The 27,863-nt window shown below is 42.6% G+C and overlaps 1 protein-coding gene across 2 annotated transcripts in view; it reads right to left on the bottom strand.

Moving 5' to 3' along the window:
• The window catches only part of NOL11 (nucleolar protein 11), a 76,832-nt gene extending 62,580 nt beyond the window's left edge, over positions 1–14,252 (bottom strand). Inside the window, exons 1-7 of one of the 2 annotated variants that reach the window (XM_033961489.1) lie at positions 14,044–14,252; positions 13,316–13,429; positions 8,579–8,635; positions 7,321–7,469; positions 5,460–5,517; positions 5,195–5,336; positions 1,482–1,679 (exon numbers count right to left, since the gene is read on the bottom strand). In XM_033961489.1, the coding sequence (XP_033817380.1) occupies positions 1,482–1,679; positions 5,195–5,336; positions 5,460–5,517; positions 7,321–7,469; positions 8,579–8,635; positions 13,316–13,429; positions 14,044–14,178 (853 nt within the window). In that variant the 5' untranslated portion in view covers positions 14,179–14,252. Of the gene's footprint in view, positions 1–1,481; positions 1,680–5,194; positions 5,337–5,459; positions 5,518–7,320; positions 7,470–8,578; positions 8,636–13,315; positions 13,430–13,903; positions 14,013–14,043 lie in introns of those variants that run through there. The other variant, XM_033961490.1, reaches the window with a different exon arrangement.
• Positions 14,253–27,863: the final 13,611 nt, after the last annotated feature.

Raw genomic sequence — 27,863 nt, 5'->3', positions numbered from 1 at the left:
AATACATGAGGGTTTCAAGTTTTTATTAAATTTGCTTAACCGCTTAAAAGATAAGAGAGCCATACAAGCGAAGTACAATTCAAAATTTAAAAATACAAAAGAATGCCATATTAAACTATTTAAAAACTAAATATTTATGTCTCCTACCTGGTTCCCAGGTCCCCAGTTCATAGATACCTCCCAAACATCCCAAAAATCAATTCATAACTAAATCTGGAAAAGCTTTGCGAAATAAATAGGCCTTTAACTGGGATTTAAATATAAGCAATGAGAGAATACTATGCACCATATTAAATCAAATCATTCCACCAACATCCTGCTCAAACTTTCACAAACTTGTGAACCTGCTCCTGCTTTCCTGTAATTTTAGCTGTTAACATTTCCATTTTTATTATAGATCATAAACTTTGCTCATCTTTCTTTTACAGCAGTGGAGCATGAGCATCTTCATTTAACTAAAATTACCCTCCAACCCTCCAGGAACAGATTATAAGTAATTTAGCAGCAAACATTCAAATCTGACAGGAGTAAAGGAGCAGCAGGTCTTCATGGTCGAGGAACAAGGAACAGAAGCAAGGTCCAACAAGATGTGACTTTTTAAATAAGATTACATTTTCCAGGGGGAGAGGGATCAAAGATGGCGTTGGAAGCGGACGCATGAGAGGAGGCTTTGATATCGAGCCGCAACAACTTTGCTGAACAGCCTTCCCCTACCAAACGGCATGGGGGAAAAAAAAGGAGCAACCCACATTGTCCCTTCAGCGGTGCCAGTAACCTAGCAGCAGGTGATGATTATGGAGGCGTTCTCCCGTGCAGGCAAGTCTGCATTATTTACTTCGGGGAGAACCCTGGTTTCTTCGGGAGACCCCGTGCATGTGGAGAGGGCGTCTCTGAGCCCTGAGCAGCGGATGATACCGCTCCAACCCAGAAGTACTTCGGTGGAAGGAGAGTTGGAAGCGTTGTTCCTTAGAATGGAATCTTCACTTTCCGGCTTAGGAGGGAGCCCAGCTCAAGCCCTGTTGGAAGCGGGTGAGCAGGGAGAGGACCAACTGCCTCACACTGGGTTTGAGGTGAGAGGTGCTTTGGGAGGGACCAGCATACAGTTTGGAGTATTGGAGAAACTTTCAAAAATTGACATGGAGGCACAATGGCAAGCTATATCTGTTATGGATGCTAATCTTAAACTATCTTTTTCTACTTTAACTATCAGCTATGATGGGACAGTCTTTTCCAAAGTTGAGCAACAGGGTGTATACATTGCTCAAATGAAAGAAAAATTAGAGAAACAAGAAGCAAAACTGTCCGAAATGAAACAAGTAGAATTTGGACTAGGACTTGTATGGTTAGAAAAATGGAGAGTTTTGAAAATCAAGTTTGAGAGATATTTGGAGCATTGAGATTAAGCAGCAGTCAAAATATGTAGTTACAGTGAAATTATTTTTGTTAGAATGCAATTATGATTAAAAAAGCAAACAATTTACCTCTTGCATCATTATTCTGGGATGGCAAAGTAGCCAGTACTGCTATGTGGGTATCATCAAGGATAGCCAGGGCAGCCCTCTTCAGAGCAGTGCCGGACACTGGGAGCTTGAGAAGCAGCGACTTGGACAGAACCATTTCTTCCTCTGTGCCAGGCTCGTGAAGAGATACCAGGCTCTTATAAATACTACCATCAGAATCTGTGCAAATGAGAAAAGACACAACTAATGATAGCCATTTCTCATGGATAGGGATAGCTGTAAGGTGTTTGAAAAATCAATTTTTTAAAAGTAGGAAAGGAATAGTTAAGCTCTGGAACACATTGCCAGCAGTTGTGTTACAAGCAGATAGCATAGCTGGTTTTAAGAAAGATTTGGACAAAAACTAGAAAAAGCACAAACAACAAGGCGATAAGAAGGGCCAAAAGAGACTATGAGGAAAAAATAGCCAAGGAGGTGAAAAACTTCAAGCTGTTCTTTCAATATATTAAGGTGAAGACCTGCAACGTGACATAAACATGCTTGAGAAATGGGCTTCGACAGGGCAAATGAGGTTCAACGCGGATAAGTGTAAGGTGATGCATGTCAGTAACAAAAATCTTATACACGAATACAGGATGTGTGGTGCGGTACTCGGAGAGACCCCCCAGGAAAGAGACCTGGGAGTACTAGTTGACAAGTCGATGAAGCCATCAGTGGGAGATTAGAGAAACTGGGCCTCTTCTCCCTTGAAAAGAGGAGGCGGAGAGGGGGGCATGATTTGAAACATTCAAGATAATGAAGGGAACAGACTTAGTAGATAGAGACAGGTTGTTCACCCTCTCCAAGGTAGAGAGAACGAGAGGGCACTCTGTAAAGTTAAAAGGGGATATATTCCATACAAACGTAAGAAAGTTCTTCTTCACCCAGAGAGTGGTGGAAAGCTGGAACGCTCTTCCGGAGCCTGTTATAGGGGAAAACACCCTCCAGGGATTCAAGATAAAGTTAGACAAGTTCCTGCTGAACCAGAACGTACACAGGTAAAGCTAGTCTCAGTTAGGGCACTGGTTTTAACCTAAGGGCTGCCACGTGAGTGGACTGCTGGGCACGATGGACCACTGGTCTGACCTAGCAGCAGCAATTCTTTTGTTCTTATGTAAAGTCCATAGTCTGTTATTAAGACATGGGGGCAGTCTCTGCTTGCTCCGGATCAGTAGCATGGAATGTTGTTACTCTTTGGGTTTTGGCCAGGTACTAGTGACCTGGATCAGCCACCGTGAGAATGGACTACTGGAACCATTGATCTGACCCATCAATGCCTACAATGCCAAGCATATCTTTCAACCACCCTTCTGTCCTCCCAATAGAAAAGTACAAGATGACTCTCAATACAGGTAGATAAATACCATAATGGAGAACCATGTTAAATGTATTCTCAGAGTAAGGGAGTCTCAAAATGCTCTCCAAATTTGTTTAAACTTTCTTCCAGTGGTGAAGGTGGGTTGGAATGGGGGTGTTCCCTCTGCCTAGCGTGCCGATCATTTTGGTCTTGTTACTGAGCATTACAGCTATAGGATCGGATATTGTTTTATTATTTGAGTATGGGGACTGGGGATTATAAGAAACAAGGTCACTGGCTCATAATTTACCTTTTTTTTTTTTTTTTTTTTAAAGTACTTTTGGATTACAGCAATATTATCCTTAAGGCAGCAGGCAGGGGTGGTGGGAAAGCGGATTTTTTTTTTTTTTTTTGGGGGGGGGAATATGCTCTGTATTGAAGCCTGGCTGTATTCATGGTTATTGTGGTCTTTATTATGAGCCTGTTATGCTATGTCCTGTGTATGGAAGTTTGGTTGTCTTCAATAAAAAATGTTTCAACACTAAAAAATTCTCTTCCAGGTAGAGAATCCAAATCTCAGACTTTTACAAAGAAACCTGCAACCCCCATTGCTGTATTGATGGAGGTCGTTCATAGTCAAGCCAATGTAACAAAATCACCTTCTTTCTCAAAAGAACTACCCGCCTCGGAAAGAGGCAAAAACCTCTCAGGGTAGGAGATTGCAAGATACAGTTATCAAACAAAATTAGAGAGTCCAAACTTTATTCCTCAGTTACAAAGAGATGAAATATAAAAAAAAGAGCAACTTCTTCCAAAAAGCGTTCATTAAAAGAACAAGACCAGAACATATACCCTATTGTGGCAGATAAGTAGTGATATTTAGGGCAAGCTCCTGTCAAGGAGAGGCCCACAAGCCTAGCTCTCTGAGGAGAAATGTAGCGTCTTAATGAGAATTGGTAATGTTGTTCTCAATGTTATACATTGTCTTGTCACAGAGCAAAAATCTAGAACATATACAAATTTGAGATTTATAGATTCCATTTTTAACCTCCTGAGCTCAAAATATGATAGCAACAATATTTTTTTGGGGGGGGAAGACTCTAGATCTTTCTAGGGGTGTGCTCTATTTAAAAACCAAAAAGTATAGGGTTTCCCTTGGAGGAGGGAGGAATTATTACTTAATGTTATAAATACTACTAGTTTAGTATCTTGCAGGGCTATAAAAAAAGGTGCAAGCCCTCCATGTTTGATCACTCCTTTTCCTAGAATATAATAGGGGGTTCATATCTGTGGGGGGTAAATGGGGAGGGGTGATAAGGTCTGTTACTCTATTGTAGAAATGTGAACACCGTTTGAACAAAATGTTGTACCTGTTCTCTATACATAAAACTATGTTTAAAACAAATAATTTTTTTTTCAAAATGTGATGGCTATATTTCTCTCTAATGCTGGGCACTTTATAAATCCTTAATAAAATTAACAAGAAAAAAAGTGGAACAGCTAGGAAAAACATCATGATGATGCACAGTTTAGGTGAAAGGAGGATAAGTCAGAGGTGTAAAGGTGATGCTAGTGAGGAAATTGATTTTCAAGGCATTCCACACAAAGGCTCCACTGTGCCTGCAGAACTGAGTTGCCTCTTGTTCCACTTTGCCACACAGTGCTTGCCCTGTTTTGGTAGAATGGAATATTGCTACTCCTTGAGTTTGGCCAGGTACTAGTGAACTGGATTGGCCACTGTGAAAATGAGCTACTGGGCTTGATGGACCATTGGTCTGACCCAGTAAGGCTATTCTTATGTTCTTAAGTGTTCCTGGAGGCTGGGTTAGAGCAGGGCCTGCAACTACACATGACATTTTGATTGAAGTACTTGCAGAAAAAAACACATATAAATGACAAGAGTATTTTTTTTCCTGGGGCAATTTTCCAGGTAAGAGAATTCTGAGGAACCTCTGCAAGGCAGAGATTGGAGCACATAGTTTAATGTGCAAATACTGTTTGTGTGCGAGAGAGAGAGAAAGAAACAGGGTCACTACCAGTGGATAGTTCAGCTTTATAATATGTGCTATATGCACAATCACTTGGCATCGTTAATGAACTAACCAAGAAAGACGGAGTGCTTTCTCATGATTGGCAGTGTCATAGGGTCTGATAAATTCAGTGAAGGCATTTGTTCAATTGTGACGGTACAGTAACTTCAATAGCAGTCCAGCGGTGAAGACTTTTTAAGTCTTAACTGTCTGATTCAGATAGTTACAGAGCCTAACAGTACCACATAAAAACTGGAGAGAATTTAAGATTTTTTTAAAACTCTTTTTTTGTATTTGCAAAGTTAATTCCAACGGACAGACACTGCAACCAGGCAAGAAATCGTCTCTCCTCAGAACTCTTAACTTACACAGAGCTTGAAGTGTGACAATCTTATTTTTCAATGATGCAGTGAAGTTCAAGGGAGTAGACCTCTCCACTTCTGATTTGAGTTTAAATTTCAGGAGAACGCTTGGGTTTAACTTCTGTACATAAACACGGTATTCTCCATCCTAAATAAAAAGGACACACAACCATTCAATTTTTAACAGAGAATGACAAACCAGTGTTATTTGATCGATATCAGAGTAAATGATAAAGCTCTTTGGTCTAATGTTTTTGTTCATACAACCTACCTTTTCTGTTATTAACACTAACACAGTCAGTTCAGCTTCCAGGCACACCTCTGTCCACCTACAATTTGGAAGACAGTTATTTTGCAATTTTTCCTCTCATGGTTCATAAAAAAATAAACACACACACACTGACAGAAAAACACTAGATGAAAACAGGGGAGCAAGAAGGGGACCTTTACGAGTATATCATATCCAGCTTGTGCATCACTATTTAACTTCAGGATGCCATGAGAACTGAATTTATACAGCTTAATAATGCTTCCACTTATCTTGATGGTTCAGACAGATTCCTCATGTTTAACTCAAACGCCACAGCAACTGAAAAGTCCTCCTGATAATATGTCTAGCTAGGTTTCTTTTTGTTTCAATCTTTTCATGAGATTGATTGATTTATTTTTAATTGAGGAAGACTTTTCTGTAGATGTTTTCTTTGTTCAAGGACTGATGTTAGGCCTGTGCTATACTAGTTATATGGAAGCTGGTTGGTGATGATGTGTCTGTTCATTGTGTAGAGCAGGGGTGTCAAACTCAATCACATAAGGGGCCGAAATCTAAAACATAGGCTAAGTCGCGGGCCAAATTTTTTTATTAAGATACTAAAGAGTCCTTTTATTAAGGCACGCTAACCGATTTAGCGCACGCTAAATGCGCAACTTATAATAAAAGGACCCCTTAGTCTTAGTAGAAGTCTAGGATTATAACCTCTCCAACCCCACGCCGGCTCTGTGATGTAAACAAAATTTTTTTAAAAAAAGAAAGACTTTTCCTCTCTCTTTTAGGTCCTAGTTCACGCTTGCTATATAACACCAGCTCTGGCAGGATACACACATTTCAAATCCAACATATTGTAAATCACAAAACAGAAAATAAAATTATTTTTTCTACCTTTTGTTGTTCTGGTCATTATTCAAATCATGTTGGTCCCAGGCTCTGGTTGTCTTCTGATAACTTGCTTGCCAGCAAAAGCAGATGCAAATCTTTGGGTGCAGGCAGCTGGGAGGACCAAAAGCGAAGGCAGAGGCGCCGGGGGGGACCAGGAATACGAGCGGTGCCAGCAGCTGGGTGGACCAGGCGGACCTGAGCGGCGACAGTAGCCGGGTGCAGGTAGCTGGGAGGACCAGGCAGACCTGAGCGGCGATGGCAGCCAGGAGAACCAGGGTGCAGGCAGCTGGGAGGACCAGGCTGCGATGGCAGCCGGGAGGACCAGGCGAAGGTAGAGGAAGGTTCTTGTGAAGAGCAGTGGCAGCGGTGATTACGCCGGCAGCAGTAGAAAGTGTAATCATTCACAGTCGCTGCCCCAGCACCCGCAGTGAAGGACATCTTGTCGGAGCAAAGCGTGGTGGCTGCGAGGTGCAACGCATCAGTGGGGCCAGCTTAAGCGCAAATTTGTAATTGTCTGGCGGGCCAAATTTTATTATAGGCCATAAGTGGTATATAAATACTAAGATAGATTAACCACGGATACCTGGCAGAATCTCTAGAAGTAACAAGAATAAACAAGTCTATTTTTTTCAGAGGCCAGTGAGCCTTCTATGGATGCCATAAAATACACAAAAGTTTGAGAACAGGATTTAGATGTTCCCTAACATGGAAATAAATCATACACAGTGCACAATTTCTCCCTCTGCTTGCCCTGGATCGGTACCATAGAATGTTGCTACCCCTTGGGATTCTAGAATCTTGTTACTCTCTGGGATTCTGGAATCTTGCTATTCTTTGAGATTCTTTATGGAATGTTGGATTTTGGCCAGGTACTAGTGACCTGGATTGGCCACCGTGAGAATGGGTACTGGTCTTGATGGACCATTGGTCTGATCCAATAAGGCTATTCTTATGTTCTCTTCACGTGCTATTAACTCACCGAATAACTTCCTCTTCTGCAATAACGGCTTCGATTTCCTGTTGTGGTGCAGCCAGTAATGCATCAAGGTATTGGACAGCTCCTGTCTTGAAAACTACCAACGGTTCCATGTTAGGACATGAATGTAGCCGATACACATCTTCTGACAGCTTGGAGAAAAAAAAAAAATGTTATTTTTTTCCCTGCCCTGACATAATGTTCAATAATTATAACCCAGATACAAGAATCGTGAGGAAAAGATGTCAACCATACAGCAGTGGGAAATCCAAAGCAAACTTTATTTTGTCAGCAGCATAGACTCAACACCGTTAGTGTTTTGGCAATTCTGTCTTTTGTCAATAGTCTAATGTATCACAAAAGAACCTTAAAACAAAACCAATCAATATACATGTACACACATATCAAACACCATAGCAAATGCTTTTATGAAAATAAATATCCATATACACACATCAAGCATTTCTTATGGTGTTTGATATGTGTGTACATATGGATATTTTTTTCCCCAAAAGAGGTGATGGAGACAGAGACTGTGTCTGAATTCAAAAGGGCCTGGGATAGGCACGTGGGATCTCTCAGAGAGAGAAAGAGATAATGGTTACTGTGGATGGGCAGACTGGATGGGCCATTTGGCCTTTATCTGCCATCATGTTTTTATGTTTGACAAAGGCAGAACTGCCGAAACACTGTCGGTGTCGAGTCTATGCTGCTGACAAAATAAAGTTTGCTTTGGTTGTCCATTGCTGTACGGTTGACATCTTTCCTCACAACTCTTTTATCTGGATTGTTCTCCCTTCTCTGGCTTTTCTCTCCCCAATAATTATAACACCATTCAATGGAGAAGAAATCTACAATGACTTTATTGCTATGACCAGTAATCTAACACTGCTGCAGTCTCCAACCATGATGCTATAAAGTCCTCAAATTCTATAAATCCCACCTAAATTAGGCAACTAAAAAAGCATGCTTAGCCAATGTAAGCGCCTAATTAATTGATAGGCTTAACTGGCACTGAAAACTGGCATTATCACCTTGCGTGTTGTGTTAGGTGCCATCGACTCATGTTCAAGTCCTAGTGACTCGATAGACATCATCAAGTTTTCATGGCAGAATATAGAAGTAGATTGCCGGGCCTTTCTTCTGTGCAGTATAAATTCAATGTTGTCGCCGTTGTCAAATCAAATGTGATCCTCCGCCTCCAACACTACCTATCAGTTATTCTGAAGTGAGTGCAGACATCCCCCCCAAAAAAACTTACCGTGGCTTTAAATACTTTCTCCAAATTAACATCTTCATCCTTCCATATTCTCAAAATCTTAAAACCAAAACAAAATACTTTACATCAGAATTAAAAACCAAAACAAAATACACCACAACATGCATATTTTTTTCCATCATTAAAATGCTTGTTTTGTTCATGTTATTTGTATGATTGATGAAACACAAATAAACATAAAGTACAGTGGTGCCTCACACAACGAACTTAATTCGTTCCAGGAGCAAGTTTGTTATGCGAAAAGTTCGTTATGTGAAACGCGTTTTCCCATAACAATACATGTTAAAAAAAATAATTCGTTCTGTAGCATAAAATATGCTAAGATGACATAAAAAAAGATAAATTTATCTTGTTAGAGCTGTTAGCATGATATAGAGGGGATATATGTGAAGGGGAGGGGAGACAGGGGTTTTGTTGATCCTTGCTGTGTATTATAATCACCCCCCACATACTCCCCAGTACCTTTTTTAATTCCTCCCATCTTTCCCAGCCAGTGGCGTACAGGCCAGAAGCGCAGAGATCAGGAGCAATTCCTCTGCACGCCTGTGTGGGCCCATGCCGATCTCCGAATGGCTGCAGTTAGTTCTTGTGAGTCCCGCGAGAGCTGGCTGCAGTTAGTTCTTGTGAGTCCCGCGAGAGCTGACTGCAACCATTCAGAGATCAGCGCAGGCCCAGGCAGTAGCACAGAAGGCTTGCTCTTGATCTCTGTCTGCGCTTCTGGCTGGGAAATTTGCTAGACCACCAGTTCGAGTGAGCGGGTGAGATTAAAGTTGCAGCAGTGGTGGCTTTTTTAAAAAAATATGTGGCGGCGGGGGGAGGTTTAAAAATATGCGGTGGCGGCAGAGGCTTAAAAATATGCAGCAGCGGCAGCAGGGGGGTTTAAAATATGTAGCGCCACTGCACAGGGAGCCAGGCGGAGAGAGGGCAGTTAAGCGATGCAGCTCGGGCGACTTCGTTGTGTGAAACGAAGTTCGTTGTGGGAAGCAAGACCTGTGCGAGGCGTCCGTTATGCGAGGCACCACTGTATTTGTTTTGAAAGTCCAGGCCATGTTGATATAGAAATCACAACATTTACTGAACACTATAGGAGGTTGGGTTTTTGTTTTTTTTTAAATCCCAATTCTATAAAGTCTGCCTAACATTGGGTGCCAATTTTAACTGATCAATTTTAACTGATATTGGCACTCAACACCTCACAATTGGCTTTAATCAAAAAATTAGATGCCTAACTTGAAAATCATGATTCTAAAAAAAAAGTAGGCGCCTAGCCCAAAGCGCCTACACTAAAAGTGGGTGTGGCTAGTGGGCAGATCATGGGCATGTTAGGCTCCGATATCGGTGCCTAACTTTAGGCATAGAAAACCTTGGCTTAAATTGGGACAAATTAACGTTAGGATACCGAGCGCTGCCTAAGTATGCTTAGGTAACACTGAGCGTGATTCTATAATGGGTGCCTAAGTTTTATAGAATCAGTGCCGATATCTGTGCCTAACTTTAGGCAGATTTTATAGAAGCAAGGCCTTTGAGTACCTGAAAGGCTGAGAGAATGGGAAAAGAAAGAGTTAAAATATATCTTTTCTAACTTACTCTTCTGTTCAAGGAAAAGTAATTTCTACAATAAGCAGAAGGCACTTCTGTCATAGTAGGCCACAAAAATTCTAGTTTCTTTTTTAGAGGGGCTAATAAAATTAAACATGCATTCCAGCTAAACTGCTAATTAGCTCTAAGAATATGCAGGCTGGTATAAACTGGTAGGACGCAGCACCTGGAACAGTATAGATGTCCAACTTCCAGATGATGACACTTGTCATGCGACTACAAAAGTTTCTCACAACTGCTTATCCTGAAATCAAAATGCACTGTAGTGATGTAGCTTAATATATCTCCCCTTTTACAAAACTGTGGAAGCCGTGTTTAGTGCACGACAGCATGCTGAATGCTATGCGCTGCTCCTGACACTCATAGGAACTTTATGAGTGCCGGGTTCAGCACAGAGCAGGGTTGTCCAGCACTGGTCCTCAAGGGCCGCGATCCAGTCAGATTTTTAGGATTCCCCCAATGAATTTGCATGAGATCTATTTGCATTCACCGCTTCCATTGCATGCAAATAGATCTCATGCCTATTCATTTGGGAAATCCTGAAAACTCAACCTGGCGAGGTTCCAAGGTTGGACACCCCTGGCGTAGAGCATTTAGTGTGCTGGCCTGTACTAAAAACTATTTCTGCGGTTTTGTAAAAAAAAAAAAAAAAAGGGGGGGGGAGTGGGGATAATAATTTTTGACTAAAAAAAAAAATACAAAAATAATTTAACTGATTTAAAATAGATACCTTACGTGAGACATTGTATTGTTTGCATAGTGAAATAGCTTTCTTTTAAAAACACTAATACACATAGAATACAAAAGCATAAAGAGCTAAACACAGAAACAGAGAAAAAGGAAGGCTGATAAAGAACATCTGCTCTGTTCAGCCTACTCTCTCTTCAAGATCCAATGTACTTGTCCCAGTAAATGTCAGTGATCCCCTAGTCAACTTGCTTTCTCTATTAAAACACCACACGTGGCATGCATTTAGATTAAAATATTGCTTTTCTCCTGAAGAGAATATCTAAGCTGTTTACAATATTAACAACAATAAAAAAACAACTCATATGCCCTCAACCCATTCCCATAATCTAGCAGCAGAAATAGAAGTCAACCTACTCATCTTCCCTACCTTGAAAACAGAATAAATTACAGTTCATTCTTTATGGGTGGAGGAGTAGTCTAGTGGTTACAGCAGCTGCCTCAGCACCCTGAGGTTGTGAGTTCAATTTCTACTGCAGCTCTTTGTGACTCTGAGCAAGTCACTTAACATTTCATTGCCCTAGGTACAAAATAAATACCCGTCTAAAATATGTAAACCTCTTTGATTGTAAATGCACACAGAAAAAGCAGTCTATCAAGTCCAACCCCCTTTACCCTTATGCAAAGAATCAGGCAATTGTTCCACAGTTCCAAGGCCACTACTGAAAATGCTTGCGATTTGCACTGACCAACTGCATATGTCTCACCAAGCGCACCTATAAGAGAGCTCCTTAGCTAAAATGCAAACAGAACTGTGAAATATAGTCCATAATATGTGTCTAAGACAGTATCTCACAAACTTTGCGAGCTGCAGCACACTAAACCGGCGGCCACAGCTCAAGGGCACCCGGAAGTGCGTGGACATCGATGCGATGACAGGATATAAATAAAGCTATTATTATTATTTTTCCAGCCGAGTTTGTCTTTCGGACGTAACTTCCGGTGAAACCGGTTTCACCAGAAGTTACATCAGACAGAAGTCCCAGAGCAGCCCTGCGTGCAATGTTGCCTCTTCTTCCACGAAGCTTCTAAGAGGCTGGTAGGCCCACCCCAGGAGGCGCAAAGAGGCCGACCCAGGGGAGTTGGCTTCTTTTTACCAGTTTTGACCTGCAATCGAGAGCGAGGGTGGGGGGGCTGTTGTTCCCGCAATAGGAAGGGGGGGGACTGCTGGACTCACCATCGCGAAGGGGGTTGCTGGCCGGGAGGAGACTCATGGCAGATCCATTGTGGGGACAAGCCATTTATCACTCCGCAGGGCAGTGAAAAGCCTTGTTATCGTACCCGCGGCAAAGGGCCTATTTCCCCCCTCCCATTCCTGCAGGTTAGCTGCAGCTAGCCGCAGGAAACAGTCCCTGTGCCATTCTCTACTGCTTAGTAAAAGGGCCCTTATGCTAACATAAAAGGGGAAAAATAATCCTAGCAGGTGTGATTACAAATCCTTTGGCTCCATCTTTATCCATTGGTACACCTCCCACTTGCAACTTTTTCATCTTCTCTTAAAAAAAACTGGATGTTTACTAATCATTTCTATAGTGCTACTAAACATTCACAGCATTGTATATTAAAACACAGAAGAGACAGCTCCTGCTCAAAAGAGCTTACAATCTAGTCAAGACAGACAAACAGGGCAAGAGTCAATACATTGTACTCAGGTGGAGCAATTACAGAGGGAATGATAAGACAGATATTGGTGCTTAGAAGGTAGGTTGGAATTTGGAATTAAAAGCATTTTCAAAGAAGTGGGCTTTGAGTCTGGATTTGAATACTGCCAGAGACAGTTAGGCAATTTGTTCCAGGCATACAGTGCAGCAAGGTAGAAGGGATGGAATCTAGAACTGGCTGTAGAGGGGTAGGGAACAGATAAGAGAGACTTAAATCAGTGGTTCCCAACCCTGTCCCGGAGGACCAACAGCCAGAAAGGTTTTCAGGATAGCTGTAATGAGTATGCATGGGGCAGATTTGCATGCCTGTCACCTCCATTATATGCAAATCTCTCTCATGCATATTCACTAGGATTATCCTGAAAATCCAACTAGCTGGTGGTTCTCCAGGATAGGGTTGGGAACTACCAACTTAAATGATGAGCGACGTGCGGGGATAGGGTGGGGAGTGTTGAGAGATACTGAGGAGCTGCAGTGCGAATACATTTGTAGGTCAGTAACAAGAGTCTAAACTGTAAGCAGAAATGGATAGGGAGCCAATGAAGTGACAGGATGAGAGGGGGTAAATGTATACAAGTTTTTTAATTCATCTAGCAACTCACAGGATGTAAGTACTATTTCTGTACACTGACCACATTCTTTCTACCCGTGCGTATTACAACACATATGTGGATTTGTGAACTCTACAGCAAAAACACACAGAAATTCTCACCTTGCTATCGTGAACAGTAATGAATTCGCCTGTTTCAAAATTACAGACAGCAGGACAGGTGATTCTCTGACCTTGCTTCACTGTCCAGCTACCCAGGGGCTTCTGATCCGATACCTAGGAAAACGATAAGATTTTTTTTTTTTAATAATTTTATTGTTTTACAAACTAAAGCAGTGTAATACATTTGATTAAACACAAAAATTATTAGAGATTACACTATATAGTACAATTAATATAAAGTATCTTATTTTCACCCACCCTTCTCTCAATTCTTAATAATATAAGACATCTTTAGTGATTACATTATGAAGAATTAATATCAATTTCCCAAATACAGTCCCCCTCCCCCCACCTGGATGTATGTGCAAGGAAAACTTAGAAGAAAGATGCAAAAACCATTAATGCGAGGCAACCAATAAAGTCAATGGACTCCATACTTTGTTAAATGAAACACTGGACCCCAAACATTCCGCATTCATTCTTTCGTATTTGTATGCGAGACATACATTCGTCCACCAAAATGTATAGTTCAATCTATCATGGTTTTTCCAATTTTGTGTAATCACTTGAACCGCTAAATCAACGCACACCAGCATCTCCTTATCACACGCAGCTCTACGAAGTAGCAAGACAAGGCCAGGGAAGAGAAAACCCGCGAAACGCAGGGGGGTTCTTCGAGGTCTCGCGCTACAGCCCCTCCCCTCACTTTATAAAGCCCCTTCCCTCACTTTATAAAGCGTGACGGTGCGGCCCGGGTCGGTCAGCAGCGCACGGTCAGGGCCCCCACCCGGCTCGAGCCCCAGCAGAGCGGCCGAGCCCGCCGCGAGCCCACACAGCGCGAAGCCCTCGCTCAGCGCCGCCATCTTGGAAGAGGAACTCTCCCGGCATTCTCGAGCGTCTCGCGAGAGTCGTGGCCGGGGAGGGGAACACAAAACAGCGAAAGAGCAGGCCGCTAACTTGTATGGTTGAACGCATAGGAGCAGCGACGCCTGATGGCGGGGAGGAACGCTGCAGGGCCAACAGGCCTTTCACTTCCACTTCGCATGCGCAAAGGAATTAGGCGGGTTTACAATTAGGTTACTTGAAAATAATATGGGACAATGTGAGCTACAGGTCCACGAAGAAGGTCCTGAATCCTGAAACTTATACTTAAAAAAAAAAATACAGTGAGACCTTGGAATCCGAACTTAATCCGTTCCAGAACCCCGTTTGAGTTCCAAGACAATTTTTCCCATTTAAAATAATAGAAATTGGATTAATCCGTTCCTGGGTCCCACACACTCAAATTTTAACAGTAAATACACTGGATTTTAAGGTGAAATATTAACAAATAATAATACAGTACAGCAGGGGTGTCCAACCTTTTGGCTTCCCTGGGCCTCATTGGCCGAAAAAAAATGTTTCTGGTGCTGCACAAATGCGCAAACGCTGCAGCAAGACAGAGGAGGGAGTCGGCAAGATGGTAAACACCTGGGGGCAGTAGAGGAAAACACTGCATCGCCCTCTACCGGGGCCACACAAAATACTTCATGGGGCCACATGCGGCCCTTGGGCCTCAAGTTGGACACCCCTGCAGTACAGTATTTTCCTCAGTACACTACACAAAGGCGAAAATCACATGAGATGCTTTAACTACAGCTTCCGACAATGAACCGAACGACGTATGGGTGGCCCGAGCGCTGGGGAAACATACGCACAAACACACACGAACAATGTGCAGGGTTTTCGGATTCCGGGGCAAAATTTCCTCCAATTTTTTTGTTCAGATTCCAAGTTGTTTGAGTACTGGGACGTTCGGATTCCAAGGTATCACTGTATAAAGAAGCAATTTTCCAAATGGAGAGTGAGACTGGGCCAAGTGGCCCTGTTGGTTTCCTCTCTGATAGACCTTGGGCAGGAGCAGGACTCACTGGAGCCGCCTGTTGACAGGGCTGATGTAAGGCTGTAAAGGTATTAAGGACCCTGAGCAGCTATGCACCCCCTCCTACAATGAAGGTAGTTGCCCTAAACTATTTACTATGCTTCACCCTGGCAGATGGGTTATTTAAAATTTACCAGCTGGGAAGGTGGGCAAAGTACACACTGTAAAAATGATCTGGGGAAAGTCACTGATATAGCATGGAAACTGATACAGGAAAGTGGGCTGCTTGACGGACCTTTGGTCTGACCCAGTATGATGATTATGTTCACATGCTGTGTAGTTTTCAAGACCTATTGTTTTCTGTTTACAGCAACCAGTATTGTTGTCCCACTGGGAACTGCCACCCTAGGCAATCACCTAAACATAGAAACAGAAAAATGAAGGCAGATAAAGACCATATTGCTTATCCATGCCATCTACTATCCCCTCCTCTCCCTTAGAGAGCCAACATACTTGTCCCAAGCTGTCTTGAATTCAGATATGCTCTTCATGTCTTCACCTCTACTGAGAAGCCATTCACCATCCTCTCTGTGAAAAAGTATTTTCTGAGGTTACTTCTGAATCTATTCCCTTTCATCTTATGCCTCTTCATTCCAGAGCTTCCTCTCAATTGAGATTTGCCTCATACATTTATGCCATGTAGGTATTCAAACCTCTATCATATTTCCCCTTTCCCACCTTTCCTCCAAAGTATACCACTTATATCCTATGTGGTTTACATTCAGGTACTTTATCATATTTCCTTATCTGTCCTGGTGGGCTCAAACTCTATCTAGTGTACCTGGGGCAATGAGGGGATTAAGTGACTTGTCCAGGGTCACAAGGGATTTGAACCCACAGCCTCAGGGTGTTGAGGCTGAAGCTCTAACCACTGCACCACACACTCCACACATACATATATGTATATTGAGATCTTTAAGTCTGTGCCTGTATGCTTTATGACACAGACCACCAACCATTTTAGTAGCCTTCTTTTGGACTGACTCTATCTTGTTTATATCTTTTTGATGGTTTAGTCTCCAGTATTGTACACAAAACTGTAAATTAGGTCTCACCAGAGTCTTATACAAGGGCATAAGTACCTTCTTTTTCCTATTGGATACATACATAAAATCTGGTAACCCTACCATAGTTGAGGTTCTAGAATACTAGTGTAAGTCCACATTTGGGCCACCTAACTCTAGGCATGAGCATTTATGCCACTTCAAGGACAGGTGTGAATGCTGGCACCCAAATACAGCCAGTTAATCGTATAACTGACAGTATTCTATAACTTAGAACCTAATTCCTTTTCCCATCCCTAGCTTGCCCAAGCCTTTTCTTCATCCATGCCTCCCCACAGAGCTGAGCACCAGGGAAATTAGGTGCTAAGGGGCTTATTTTCAAAACAAAAAGATGTCCAGAAAACTAGCATTTTTCTTGCCAAAACATCCAAGTCGCCATTTCCAAAACCAACTTTTAAGACGTTTTGCTAGGCTTTTTGTCTGCAATGTGTCTTAATCTCAAGGGAGTGTGTTGGAGGCATGTTATGGGTGAGATTTGGGCACGCTTACCACTTGGATGTTTTGCAGCGATAAGCAAACTTTTTACAAAACGTCCAGGGCAAAATTTGTACGTTTGGGGCTAGGCCTGTTTTAAAAATGAATATGGGTTAAAAAGGCGCCCAAATTGACCAGATGACCACTGAAGGGATGAAAGCATGCTCTCCCCCACTCCTTCAGTGGTCACTAACCCCAACCCCCCAAAGATCTGAATGAAACACAGCTACAGATAACATGGCTAGACCTAATTGTAGCAGGTTTCTGGGTCTCGCTGCGTCTACGTAGAAAGAACCGTTTCAGCCATCATGCTGTGGCTTTCTTCAGGGTATGCTGTGAGGTCTGCAGTGGTTTTATATATAGTGGGTTCACGGACATGATTGAGAACAGGGCACAGTAAGCAGGTGACTGGAGCAGCCTGGTGGGCAGTGCAGTGGACTCCAGAGAAGGGGACCCAGACCCATATCCTATCCTAACTAGTATATTTATGGGGGCAGGGTGAGCCCACCAAAACCTTTTTTTTTAAGTTCAAATAGTTTTATTGATTTTATAAAAGATGAAATACAAAGCCAACAATATGGGTGCTCCAACAAGGAACAATATCATTAACAAATGTGAAGTGCGTCCATAATTAAACAAGAATCACAAATGATTAAATACATCAGAAATGAAATAGACAGGAGAGAAGACATAAGTTCAAGAAAAGGAGATAAAACACATTAGTTGATATGTTCTAACAATGTACCATATTAATCAATCATATTGTTCCCATCATAAAATAAATAAAAGAGATTGACATATACAATATAAAATATGGTTTAACCGGAAAAAAATGTACCGTACCTGCATAGAGGTGACTCCTGCAGCCATAAGGGCTATTGGGGTGGTAGACAAGTAGGTCTACTAGGTTTTTGGGGGCACAGCATACAATGTAAGGGAGTTCTGTTGATATGGGTACCTGGCACCCTTTATGTGAAGTTTATAGTCGTGCCCCCTAAGATGCCCCACTGCTCTGCTGGCATGTCTGTGTGACCAGTTTAGTAATAAAGGTGGTGGCCCCGCCTGTGTCCAAATGGCTTGGTTTTGGACGTTTTGCATTTGGATGGTTTCCTGTTTGAAAATGACCAAAAAAGATAGATGCATTAGGGGCCAAAAGGTCTAGATAGGTCATTTTAGAAAGGAAAACAAAAAAAAAAAAAAAGATAGATGTCTTGCGGTTTTGAAAATGGACTTTTTCTCCATCCGATTTTTGGACATTTTTCTCAAAGCCAAATGTAGACGTTATATCAAAAATGGCCCTCTGCATTTATAGAATAGGGGTGTAAGTCATAATGCATGCAACTACAAACTAATGCCCTTTGATGCCAATTATTCACACTTACTGCCAATATAGCACTAATTAGCTAATTTAAGAGTCCTTTTACTACATTGTGCACTAAGGCGCCGATTCTATAAACGGTGTGTCATTTGCACCATTTGTAGAATCGCAGCTGTTTTGTAATACAGGCACCGTAAATGTAGGCAAGCATATTAAAGCAATTGATCACAAAGAATTGGAAAATCCATGATAGATTAAATTATACATTTTGGTGGACAACTGTATGTACTACGTATCAATATGAAAGAATGAATGCAGAATGTTTAGGATTTAGTGCTTTATTTAAAAAAAAATATGGAGTCCATTGGCTTTATTTGTTGATTCACAGTAAATGAGAATATTTTGCCTTCTGAGTTTGTTTGGTTTTTTTTTTTTCCATTACACATCCGGGGCGGGAGAAGGGTAGGGGAGGGAAAAATACTGGAAAGATGGAAATGAAATATTATTATTATAGTAATAAAGTAGTTTAGCATTATCACTTATTGTTAGAAGGGGGATATAGTTATATTTCTATATACTATGTACATGAAATGGTGTATTTCTCACACCTATGGAGGCGCATAAGAATGCCTAAGGCCACTTCCTATGCAAGCCACGCCCCCGCTGGCCTTAGGCTTCCATAGGCGCCCCTGTTCGCCTCTATAGATGCAAGACTGGTGCCATAGAACAGTGCCTTCAATTTTTTTTTTTTTTTAAATGTGTCCCCTGGTTGGGCGGCGTTAGGGCCCTACCACTTACCTAGCTGCAGTGCGTCCTGTACAGAATTTTGGCCTAAATGCCATGCAGCTCATCATATTCCTATCAGTTGCAAGGCATTTAGTACGTACTAATCTTTAGCGTGCATAGTGGCGTAGCAAGGGTAAGAGGCGCTCGGGGCGGTGGCGCCCCTCCCCTGCCCTCTTCTCCATCCCCCCACTTCCACACGCTCCTTTTCCGCCCCCCTCCTGCCGCACGTGTACCGCTTCCCTTCCCCCGCACCTCTGTGACATTCCTGGTGCGAGCAGCAACCCCCAAGCTGCTTTCGTGCCAGTATTGGCTCTTCCTCTGATGTCACTTTCTAGCCGCAGGTCCAGGAATAAAAGGACCTTTTGCTATGCACATAAATGACCCCAATTGTTAGAACCCTTCATAAAAGTTGGAGGGAAGGTATACATTGGGCTCACTAAGTTTCATTTGCCCCATCTCTCCTGGCACAAACCCTCATTAATAAAATAAAATTAATTTCCATTTCTAGAAAAATGTTTAGGTTACATGTAACATAGTAACATAACATAGTAGATGACGGCAGATAAAGACCCGGATAGTCCATTCAGTCTGCCCAACCTGATTCAATCTAAAAATTTGTTGTTTTTTTTTCCTTTTTCTTAGCTATTTCTGGACAAGAATCCAAAGCTCTGCCCAGTTCTGTGCTTGGGTTCCAACTACTGAAGTCTCCGTCAAAGCTCACTCCAGCCCATCTACACCCTCCCATCCAATGAAGCCTTCCCCACCCATCCTCATCCAAAAGGCCATATATAGACACAGACCGTACAAGTCTGCCCAGTGCTGGCCTTAGTTCTTCAATATTTACTATTATTTTCTGATTCTAGGTCCTCTGTGTTTATCCCATGCTTTTTTGAGCTTATACAGCATGCATTGGCTATATTTTTTCTTATTGCTAGAAATGGCTGTATCGACTTCTTCCAGTTTTTATCTGCTGGATGGGCGAGACCCATTATGAGAGATCCGGGAAAGATGGAATGAATATTTTCCTGTACAAACTACGACATTAACTTGCTTTCAGACAGAACATAATTTGCAAATCATTTTGTCAATCATTCATAGATGCGGAAGGCTTAAAAATTTGTTTAAACAACTAAAAACTCTCTAAAGCCCTTCAGTCAGTACGCTAAGTAGTAGCTCTAATTATTGAAGGTTAAGATCTGTTAAAGTCTCCTATTGTTCTGTAGCTAACCCATGTATATTGATAAGCTCTTTCCAATGAGTTATTCTTACTATACTCAGGGCAGTTCTGATCAGTCTAAACAGGTTTAATCTATATGCAAATATGCATTACCATATGAAATGAAAGAGGAGCTCTCAAGATTTTACATCTGAACAATGGCAGGCAACTGTCCTTGAACAAGCACTCAATGAGCACACATTACCTGCCAGATCAGTCTGTTGCCAAGACTTTTACAGAAGGGCTGGTGCAGCGACATCTTGGCTTAGTCACAGGCTGAGTTGGTCATTGGCGTGCTCTGTACTTCGCTTTATAAGGACATGACAGGTGGTGAACACATGGAGGAGTAGCCTAGAGCAGTGGTTCCCTACCCTGTCCTGGAGGACCACCAGCCAGTCAGGTTTTCAGGATAGCCCTAATGAATATGCATGGGGCAGATCTGCATGCCTGTCGCCTCCATTATATGCAAATCTCTCTCATGCATATTCATTAGGGCTATCCCAAAAACCTGACTGCCTGGTGGCCCTCCAGGAAAGAGTTGGGAACCACTGGCCTAGAGGTTAGCATGGTGGGTTAAGAACCAGGGAAACCAGAATTCAAATCCCCACTACTGCTCCATTGCTTCAGTTAGAAGCTTAGAGGGCAATATTTAGCCACAGTGCTAAGCTACTTCCAACAGCAGGATGACCTAACTCCAGATATTCAATTTTGGGGCATATGTGGCTCTTGGCATTGAAAATGCAGGTATGCCTATTGACCTGGAAGTTAGCTGATGTCTGGTGAACCTGGGGGCTGTTTCATTAAACTACTTTAGGGGCCCTGAGCCAAAAGCAGGCAGAGGCCTAGGCCTCCACGTCTCCCCTTGTGGCCATGTCACCGCTTGAGCAATTCTGCATCCTCATATGAGGCCTCTGTCCTGCTAAAACTTGACCTTATTGATCTGGATTCAGGTTAAGCTGGAATAGTAGGCAGCCAGGTCTAGAAGCTATGAGCTCCCCCTCTTTTGTCTCATTTATATTTACTAAATTGCCTTTCTTGGGACATACAGTAACACGGTGGTTTACAGGATAAAACAAGCAGAGAGAAAGGAACACCAAATAGCTGGTTAGGGAAGAAGAAAAAACAAAGGAGAATTCATAAATCTTTTTATGGGGCACACCATCACATTTGTTAAACTAATCATAGTAATCTTGAAATATTGAAACAAGCAGATCAAACCTGCTACCCAACATGTGAGATCTCTTGCTTATCGCATCATATTTTTTAGTAAAACAAACAAATAGGGTCCTGGTCCGCTGATCCAGCCAGATGCCAGGGGCCTCCATTCATAATAGGAACCCCTGGGCTGGATTGCAAAGATGAGCAAGGGTAACCTGGTGCCCTGTTGCCCCTCATCCCCAGGGTGGGGAAGAGTGGTGGTTCTTGATCCTTCTCTTCTCTCCTGGGATTAGCAAGGACAGGCATGGTGTCCCTTGGTACAGAACAGTTAGCCGATGAAGGTCAAGGGCAGACCTGGGCCTTCCTGGAGGTGGGCAAGCAGGTAAGAGATAAAAGGGGGGGCAAACCAGATGGCTTACTCTCCTTCTTCTTCTTCTGCTTCTACCCCCACCCTCAACTCATAGGTAATGGGAAAGGTATACATATATGAGAACCCAGAAATGGGAGGGGGGTCTGGAACCAGCAAGAGCGGGGCAAAAGGGCCGCACTGCAGCAAGGGGCGGCCAAGGGACTCACAGATCAACTCTGCCCAGGAGTTGGAAGGGGCATAAATCTTAGGGCTGCAGGCTGGTGGGAAGGCCACGTCAACTACTGCCCTTGCCCAGCTGGGTGGGAGGGCAGGCTGAAGGCTGGAGCTCGGTAAAATGTTTGTGTGTGGCTTCAATGGACTCCTTGTATATATGTAATGAAGTTGTGACCTTATATGCCAAACAGATTACCTGTCTGTTTATTGGGTTGAGAAATGGGCAGGGAGGGAGTTAAAGACTACCCAGGTTAATGTGAGGATTTTGTTTGTATTATAACCACTTCCAAATTAGTAATATAGTAAATGATGGCAGATAAAGACCTGAATGGTCCATCGAGTCTGCCCATTAGTTATAACCATTAAAAATACATGATTAAATTAACTCGTCTCTTCTTTGATATTTCTTGGCCATAGACTATAAAGTCCACCTGGTATTGTCTTAGATTCCAAATGCTGAAGTTGCCATCTAATCAAGCCATTGTGACATCACTGATGAGGTTGGCTCTTAGCCATTGGTGGAATGAGGCATTATGACATCACAATCTCAGCTCTGGAATGTTGCTACTCTTTGGGTTTCTGCCAGGTAACATAGTAAATGAAGGCAGATAAAGACCTGAATGGTCCATCCAGTCTGCCCATTAGTTATACCCATTACAAATACATGATTAAATTAACTTGTCTCTTCTTTGCTATTTCTGGGTCATAGACTGTAAAGTCCACCTGGTATTGTCTTAGGTTCCAAATGCTGAAGTTGCCATCCAAGCTCACTCCAGCCTATCCAATCATCCTGTTTGCAGGAGATCTACCATGGGGCTGCTCAATTCTGGTCCTCGAGATCTACAGGCAGGCCAGATTTTCAGGATATCTACAATGAATATGCATGAGAGAGATTTGCCTGCACTGCCTTCTTGGTATATAAATCTCTCTCATGCATGTTCATTGTGGAGATCCTGAAAACATGGCCTGCCTGTAGATCTCGAGGACCGGAATTGAGCAGCCCTGTAAAAAAATAAAAATAAGTCTGGCCAGTAACATCCTCATGTTCCAAGTTAGTGGAGTTCCCATTGATGCTCTCCCCAGCCCATCCTATACCAAATCACCACATATGGGACACAGACCGTGTAAGTCTCTCCAGTAGGATGGATAGGTATCACAGTGACAGACCTCGGAAAGGGTCCATGCTTCAGGGCTCCTTCCAGAACAGATCTGGCTGCTGGGGGGAGGGGGGGCGCTGAAATTTCATGAAGTCTACCTCACACAAATTTGCCTTTATAAGTGATCTTTTTTGCTGCCATTATACTCTATATTTACATGATAGCTTAGGGTCCGTTTTTTTGTGATTTTTGGCTTATTGCTGGACATGCGTTGTATCATATTTAAACGATGCATTCAATGAGACGTCCAGTTTTCCAGAACGGAGACTGAATAAATCTTCCAGAAGATCCATCTTCTTCCTTAAACCTGAAACTGAAACAAGTAACATAGTAACAGAGTAGATGACGGCAGATAAAGACCCGAATGATCCATCCAGTCTGCCCAACCTGATTCAATCTAAATTTTCTTTTTTTTTCATCTTAGCTATTTCTGGGCAAGAATCCAAAGTTCTGCCCGTTACCGTGCTTAGGTTTCAACTACTGACGTCTCCGTCAAAGCTCACTCCAGCCCATCTACACCATCCCAGCCAATTGATGCCCTCCCCAACCCATCCTCAATCAAACGGCCATATACAGTCTCTGAAAGGTTAGTGCTGGAAATATGGTATTTGAGATGAAAGAACCACCAGGAGGAAACTACTGTCATTTGTAAAACCATTGTTTTATTCTTATTTTTTTCCAGAACAGAAATATGCACTGGCACATTAGAAGCATGCTGCTGATATGATATATACAACCTTGACAGAGAAGTCAACAGTTCCTTCATCAGGGAAAAAGTGGCAAAATCAGGATACTACTATTTACAACCCACAGAAGATTGGAGGATGTTTCATAATTTCAGCTCCAGGTGGAAACATTACTGTTTGGTGCTAACCGATCCAGGTTGGAGGACCAGTGGAGTGCAGGAATGCGGTGAAAGGGGTTGCACTCTGACCTCCTCGTAATTGAGGTGAAGATAACAGTTTCAGAAATGTCCATCCAAACCCTGGCCCCATCTAGGGGGCTTGAGTCATGGGATAATCACCCTGGAAAACGAAGGAGGAAGGGAGCAAAGAAAGGGGGGTAAGAAAAAGAGACAGAAGCTCTTCTGAAGGGATGATGAGCTTAATGCAGGGTCATGAAAAGTGTACACTGCTGGAGCACCTTGCTTTTATTCCAGCTGCAATAGCATCTGAACTGGTAGTTCTCTGGTAAGTAAACTTTATACACATATAATACAGTTTTGGTGAAGAAAGTTAAAAAGTTAACAGCATTGCACGCAGAGGCACTGAGTTCGGATTTCTAATTTTGCTCACTTTTTTTTTTTTAAACAACTAGGCAGCCGCTTACATGATTTGTGTATCAGGTGACAAAGTCTGATTTATGGCAACTGATTTATCCACAGATGCTTGGAGGGAGGGGGCGAGTTATATTGCTGAAAGGCACAGCTAAGGGATACAATACACGTACAATTAATGGTTTGCCCTAATGAACTTGGTTAATAAATGTTTCAAAGTAGACCAAAATATCCATATGTCTTAACACACGTATTGATTAATAAACATGATTGTTAAAGGTGCTAAAAAGCCTTAATGGGCTTCTGTTAAATATTCAGGGTACTTCTACTTCACTTAAGTAATGGGTACAACAAACAAACCATAGGAAATGAATCACCATATAAGTTACTACAGCATTTTGTACATCTTGAAAAGTCTGAAAGAATTTCAGGAAATACGTATGATTGATTAATAAATAGAAAACAAGGTAAATGATGTAAAAAAAACCAGGAGCTGAGCAGCAAGGGGCTATGGCACATTGAAACATCCGCATTGTGGTGCCAACCGATGGTGGATATTTGTTCTTCTGTCACCAAGGGGTCCTTTAATTAAGGCGCACTAAACGCTGAGGCATCCATTATATCCTATGGGCATCTTAGCACTTAGAGCGTGCTAAATCAGTTAGCACATCTTAACAAAAGGACCCCCCAAAAGAGCTATTCAGAATCCAAAAATTGTGCCTTTGTGTCCTGTTTTAGTGAACCATTTTGAAAACTGAGGTTTTAAGTGCAAAAAACTCTTAAGAGCAATATCATGCTTTCATGCCTGGAAGGCTGGATGCTACTGGCATCTATATACAGATTTATCTCAAGGGAGGCGATGCTAGAAAAATGATATAGTTACCTTTCTGTGGTCATTGACTCCCTGAGGTCAGTTTCTACAAATCTTTTATCATGCCTATTTTAAGCTAAAAGAGATCACCTGTGTACTACAAACACAGAGTTTAGTTTAGAATGAATATTTATCCAGAACTGCTGGGTTACATCTAGGTTTTATAGGGGAGGGATTTCCAAAAACATTGCGATGATTGGGATACAATTGTTAGAAGTCGGAAAATGACAGTGCTTAACTCTTACAATCCTAGCTATGCGAAACTACACATAGAGAGATACAGTGTAAGAAACTCAGTAATTAAAACCAGTTGTTAGCGGCAACCGTAAAAAATTTGGCCACTAGTTTATTTCAAGTGGTGTCTTTGATCATTTTTCTGGTGTCAGGTCAAAAGCGCGCCGGGACAAAGGCATGCCCAGACAATTGAGCGCAGCACGGAGGCGCGCGCCGCTCTAAATTACTGTTTTTAGGGCTCCGACGGGAGGGGGGCATGGGGGGGTTTACTTAATAGACATTGCGCAGTGTTGTGGGGGCGTTGTGGAGGGTTGTAACCCCCCACATTTTACTGAAAACTTCACTTTTTCCCTGTTTTTAGGGAAAAAGTTAAGTTTACAGTAAAATGTGGAGGGTTACAACCCCCCATAACGCCGGCGCGATGTCTATTAAGTAAAGTGGGGGGGTTCCCCCCACACACACCCCCGTCGGAGCCCTAAAAACAGTCATTTACAGCGGCGCGCGCCTCCGCGCTGCGCTCAATTGTCTGGGCGCACCTTTGTCTTTCGCGCCGTTGTCTATGAACCATTTTTTTTTTTTCAACTTGCAGTAATTAGTCTGACTGATCAACGGTGACCGTGACAGTTAGGGGGTCTTTCACAAAGCTGCGGTAGCGAGGCTGCCGCAGTACATATACCAAGCTCATTCAATTCCTAAGGGGTTCAGTGCATTTACTGTGGCAGCCTCGCTACCGTGGCTTTGTAAAAGGGGTCCTTAATGTGGCCAGTGCTTGGCCATATGGCTATGAAATTGCAGGGGGGATTTCTGCTGCTCTGAGAAAGTTTCCTATAAGTGGAGAAGGCTTGGGTCCCTGCATTCACATTCAGAAAAGGAGGGAAGTCCCTCTTGGAACTTGTCCTCTAGATATAGGATGGTTGCATTACTCCTAACTCCTGTTCCTGAGATGACGTGCCGATTGTACATTTATGAGGCAGGCAGCTGTGGTGGCCTTAGGGTTATTAGGGCCCTTGGTCAGAATAACTTGGGGTCCTTTAGGCTTAGTTTTGATGATCTATAAGCAGATGAGACTTTTTTTTTTTTTGTAATTTTACTTAAGAACATAAGATAACCATATTGGGTAAGACCAATGGTCCATCTAGCCCAGTATCCTGTTTCTAACAGAGGACAATCCAGGTCACAAGTACCTGGCGGAACCCCAAAGGGTAGCAATATTCCATGCTACCAATCCCAGGGTAAGCAGTGGCTTCCCCCATGTCTGTCTCAATAGCAGACATAAGAACATAAGAATTGCCACTGCTGGGTTAGACCAGTGGTCCATCCTGCCCAGCAGTCCGCTCACGTGGCGGCACCCAGGTCAAAGACCAGTGCTCTAAATGAGTCCAGCCTCACCTGTGTACGTCCCAGTTTAGCAGGAACTTGTCTGGCAGGTGTTTTCCCCTACAACAGATTCCGGAAGAGTGTTCCAGCTCTCCACCACTCTCTGGGTGAAGAAGAACTTCCTTACATTGAATCCCTGGAGGGTGTTTCCCCCTATTTGAATCCCTGGAGAGTGTTTTCCCCTATAACAGCCTCCAGAAGAGCGTTCCAGTTTTCCACCACTCTCTGGGTGAAGAAGAACTTCCTTACGTTTGTACGGAATCTATCCCCTTTCAACTTTAGAGAGTGCCCTCTCGTTCTCCCTACCTTGGAGAGGGTGAACAGTTTGTCTTTATCTACTAAGTCTATTCCCTTCAGTATTTTGAATGTTTCGATCATGTCTCCTCTCAGTCTCCTCTTTTCAAGGGAGCAGAGGCCCAGTTTCTCTAATCTTTCACTGTACGGCAACTCCTCCAGCCCCTTAACCATTTTAGTCATTCTTCTCAGACCCTTTCGAGTAGTTCCGTGTCCTTCTTCAAGACTATGGACTTTGCCTCCAGGAACTTGTCCAAACCTTTTGTAAACCTAGCTACACATCCTCTGGCAACTTCAATTTCACTTTGCTTTACACAACTGCAACAAAAGTTATATCAAGGATCTTTATAATATTTGGGAGTGGGTTGGGGGAAAGCAAATACGTAAGTGTTAAAGAGAGCCACTTCCTTCTTAAATCTTCACTCTCAAAGAAATTTGCTGCAAAATAAGTGTGGGGCCCTGGGTAGTCCCTCGGACTGCACCTCCTAAGTTCTCCCTACCTTGGAGAGGGTGAACAGTTTGTCTTTATTTACTAAGTCTATTCCCTTCAGTATTTTGAATGTTTCGATCATGTCTCCTCTCAGTCTCCTCTTTTCAAGGGAGCAGAGGCCCAGTTTCTCTAATCTTTCACTGTACGGCAACTCCTCCAGCCCCTTAACCATTTTAGTCATTTTTCTCAGACCCTTTCGAGTAGTTCCGTGTCCTTCTTCAAGACTATGGACTTTGCCTCCAGGAACTTGTCCAAACCTTTTGTAAACCTAGCTACACATCCTCTGGCAACTTCAATTTCACTTTGCTTTACACAACTGCAACAAAAGT

This window comes from Geotrypetes seraphini, chromosome 10 (genome assembly GCF_902459505.1).
Source record: "Geotrypetes seraphini chromosome 10, aGeoSer1.1, whole genome shotgun sequence".
NCBI classification, from domain to species: domain Eukaryota; kingdom Metazoa; phylum Chordata; class Amphibia; order Gymnophiona; family Dermophiidae; genus Geotrypetes; species Geotrypetes seraphini.
This window is presented reverse-complemented; position numbering and strand designations above follow the sequence as displayed.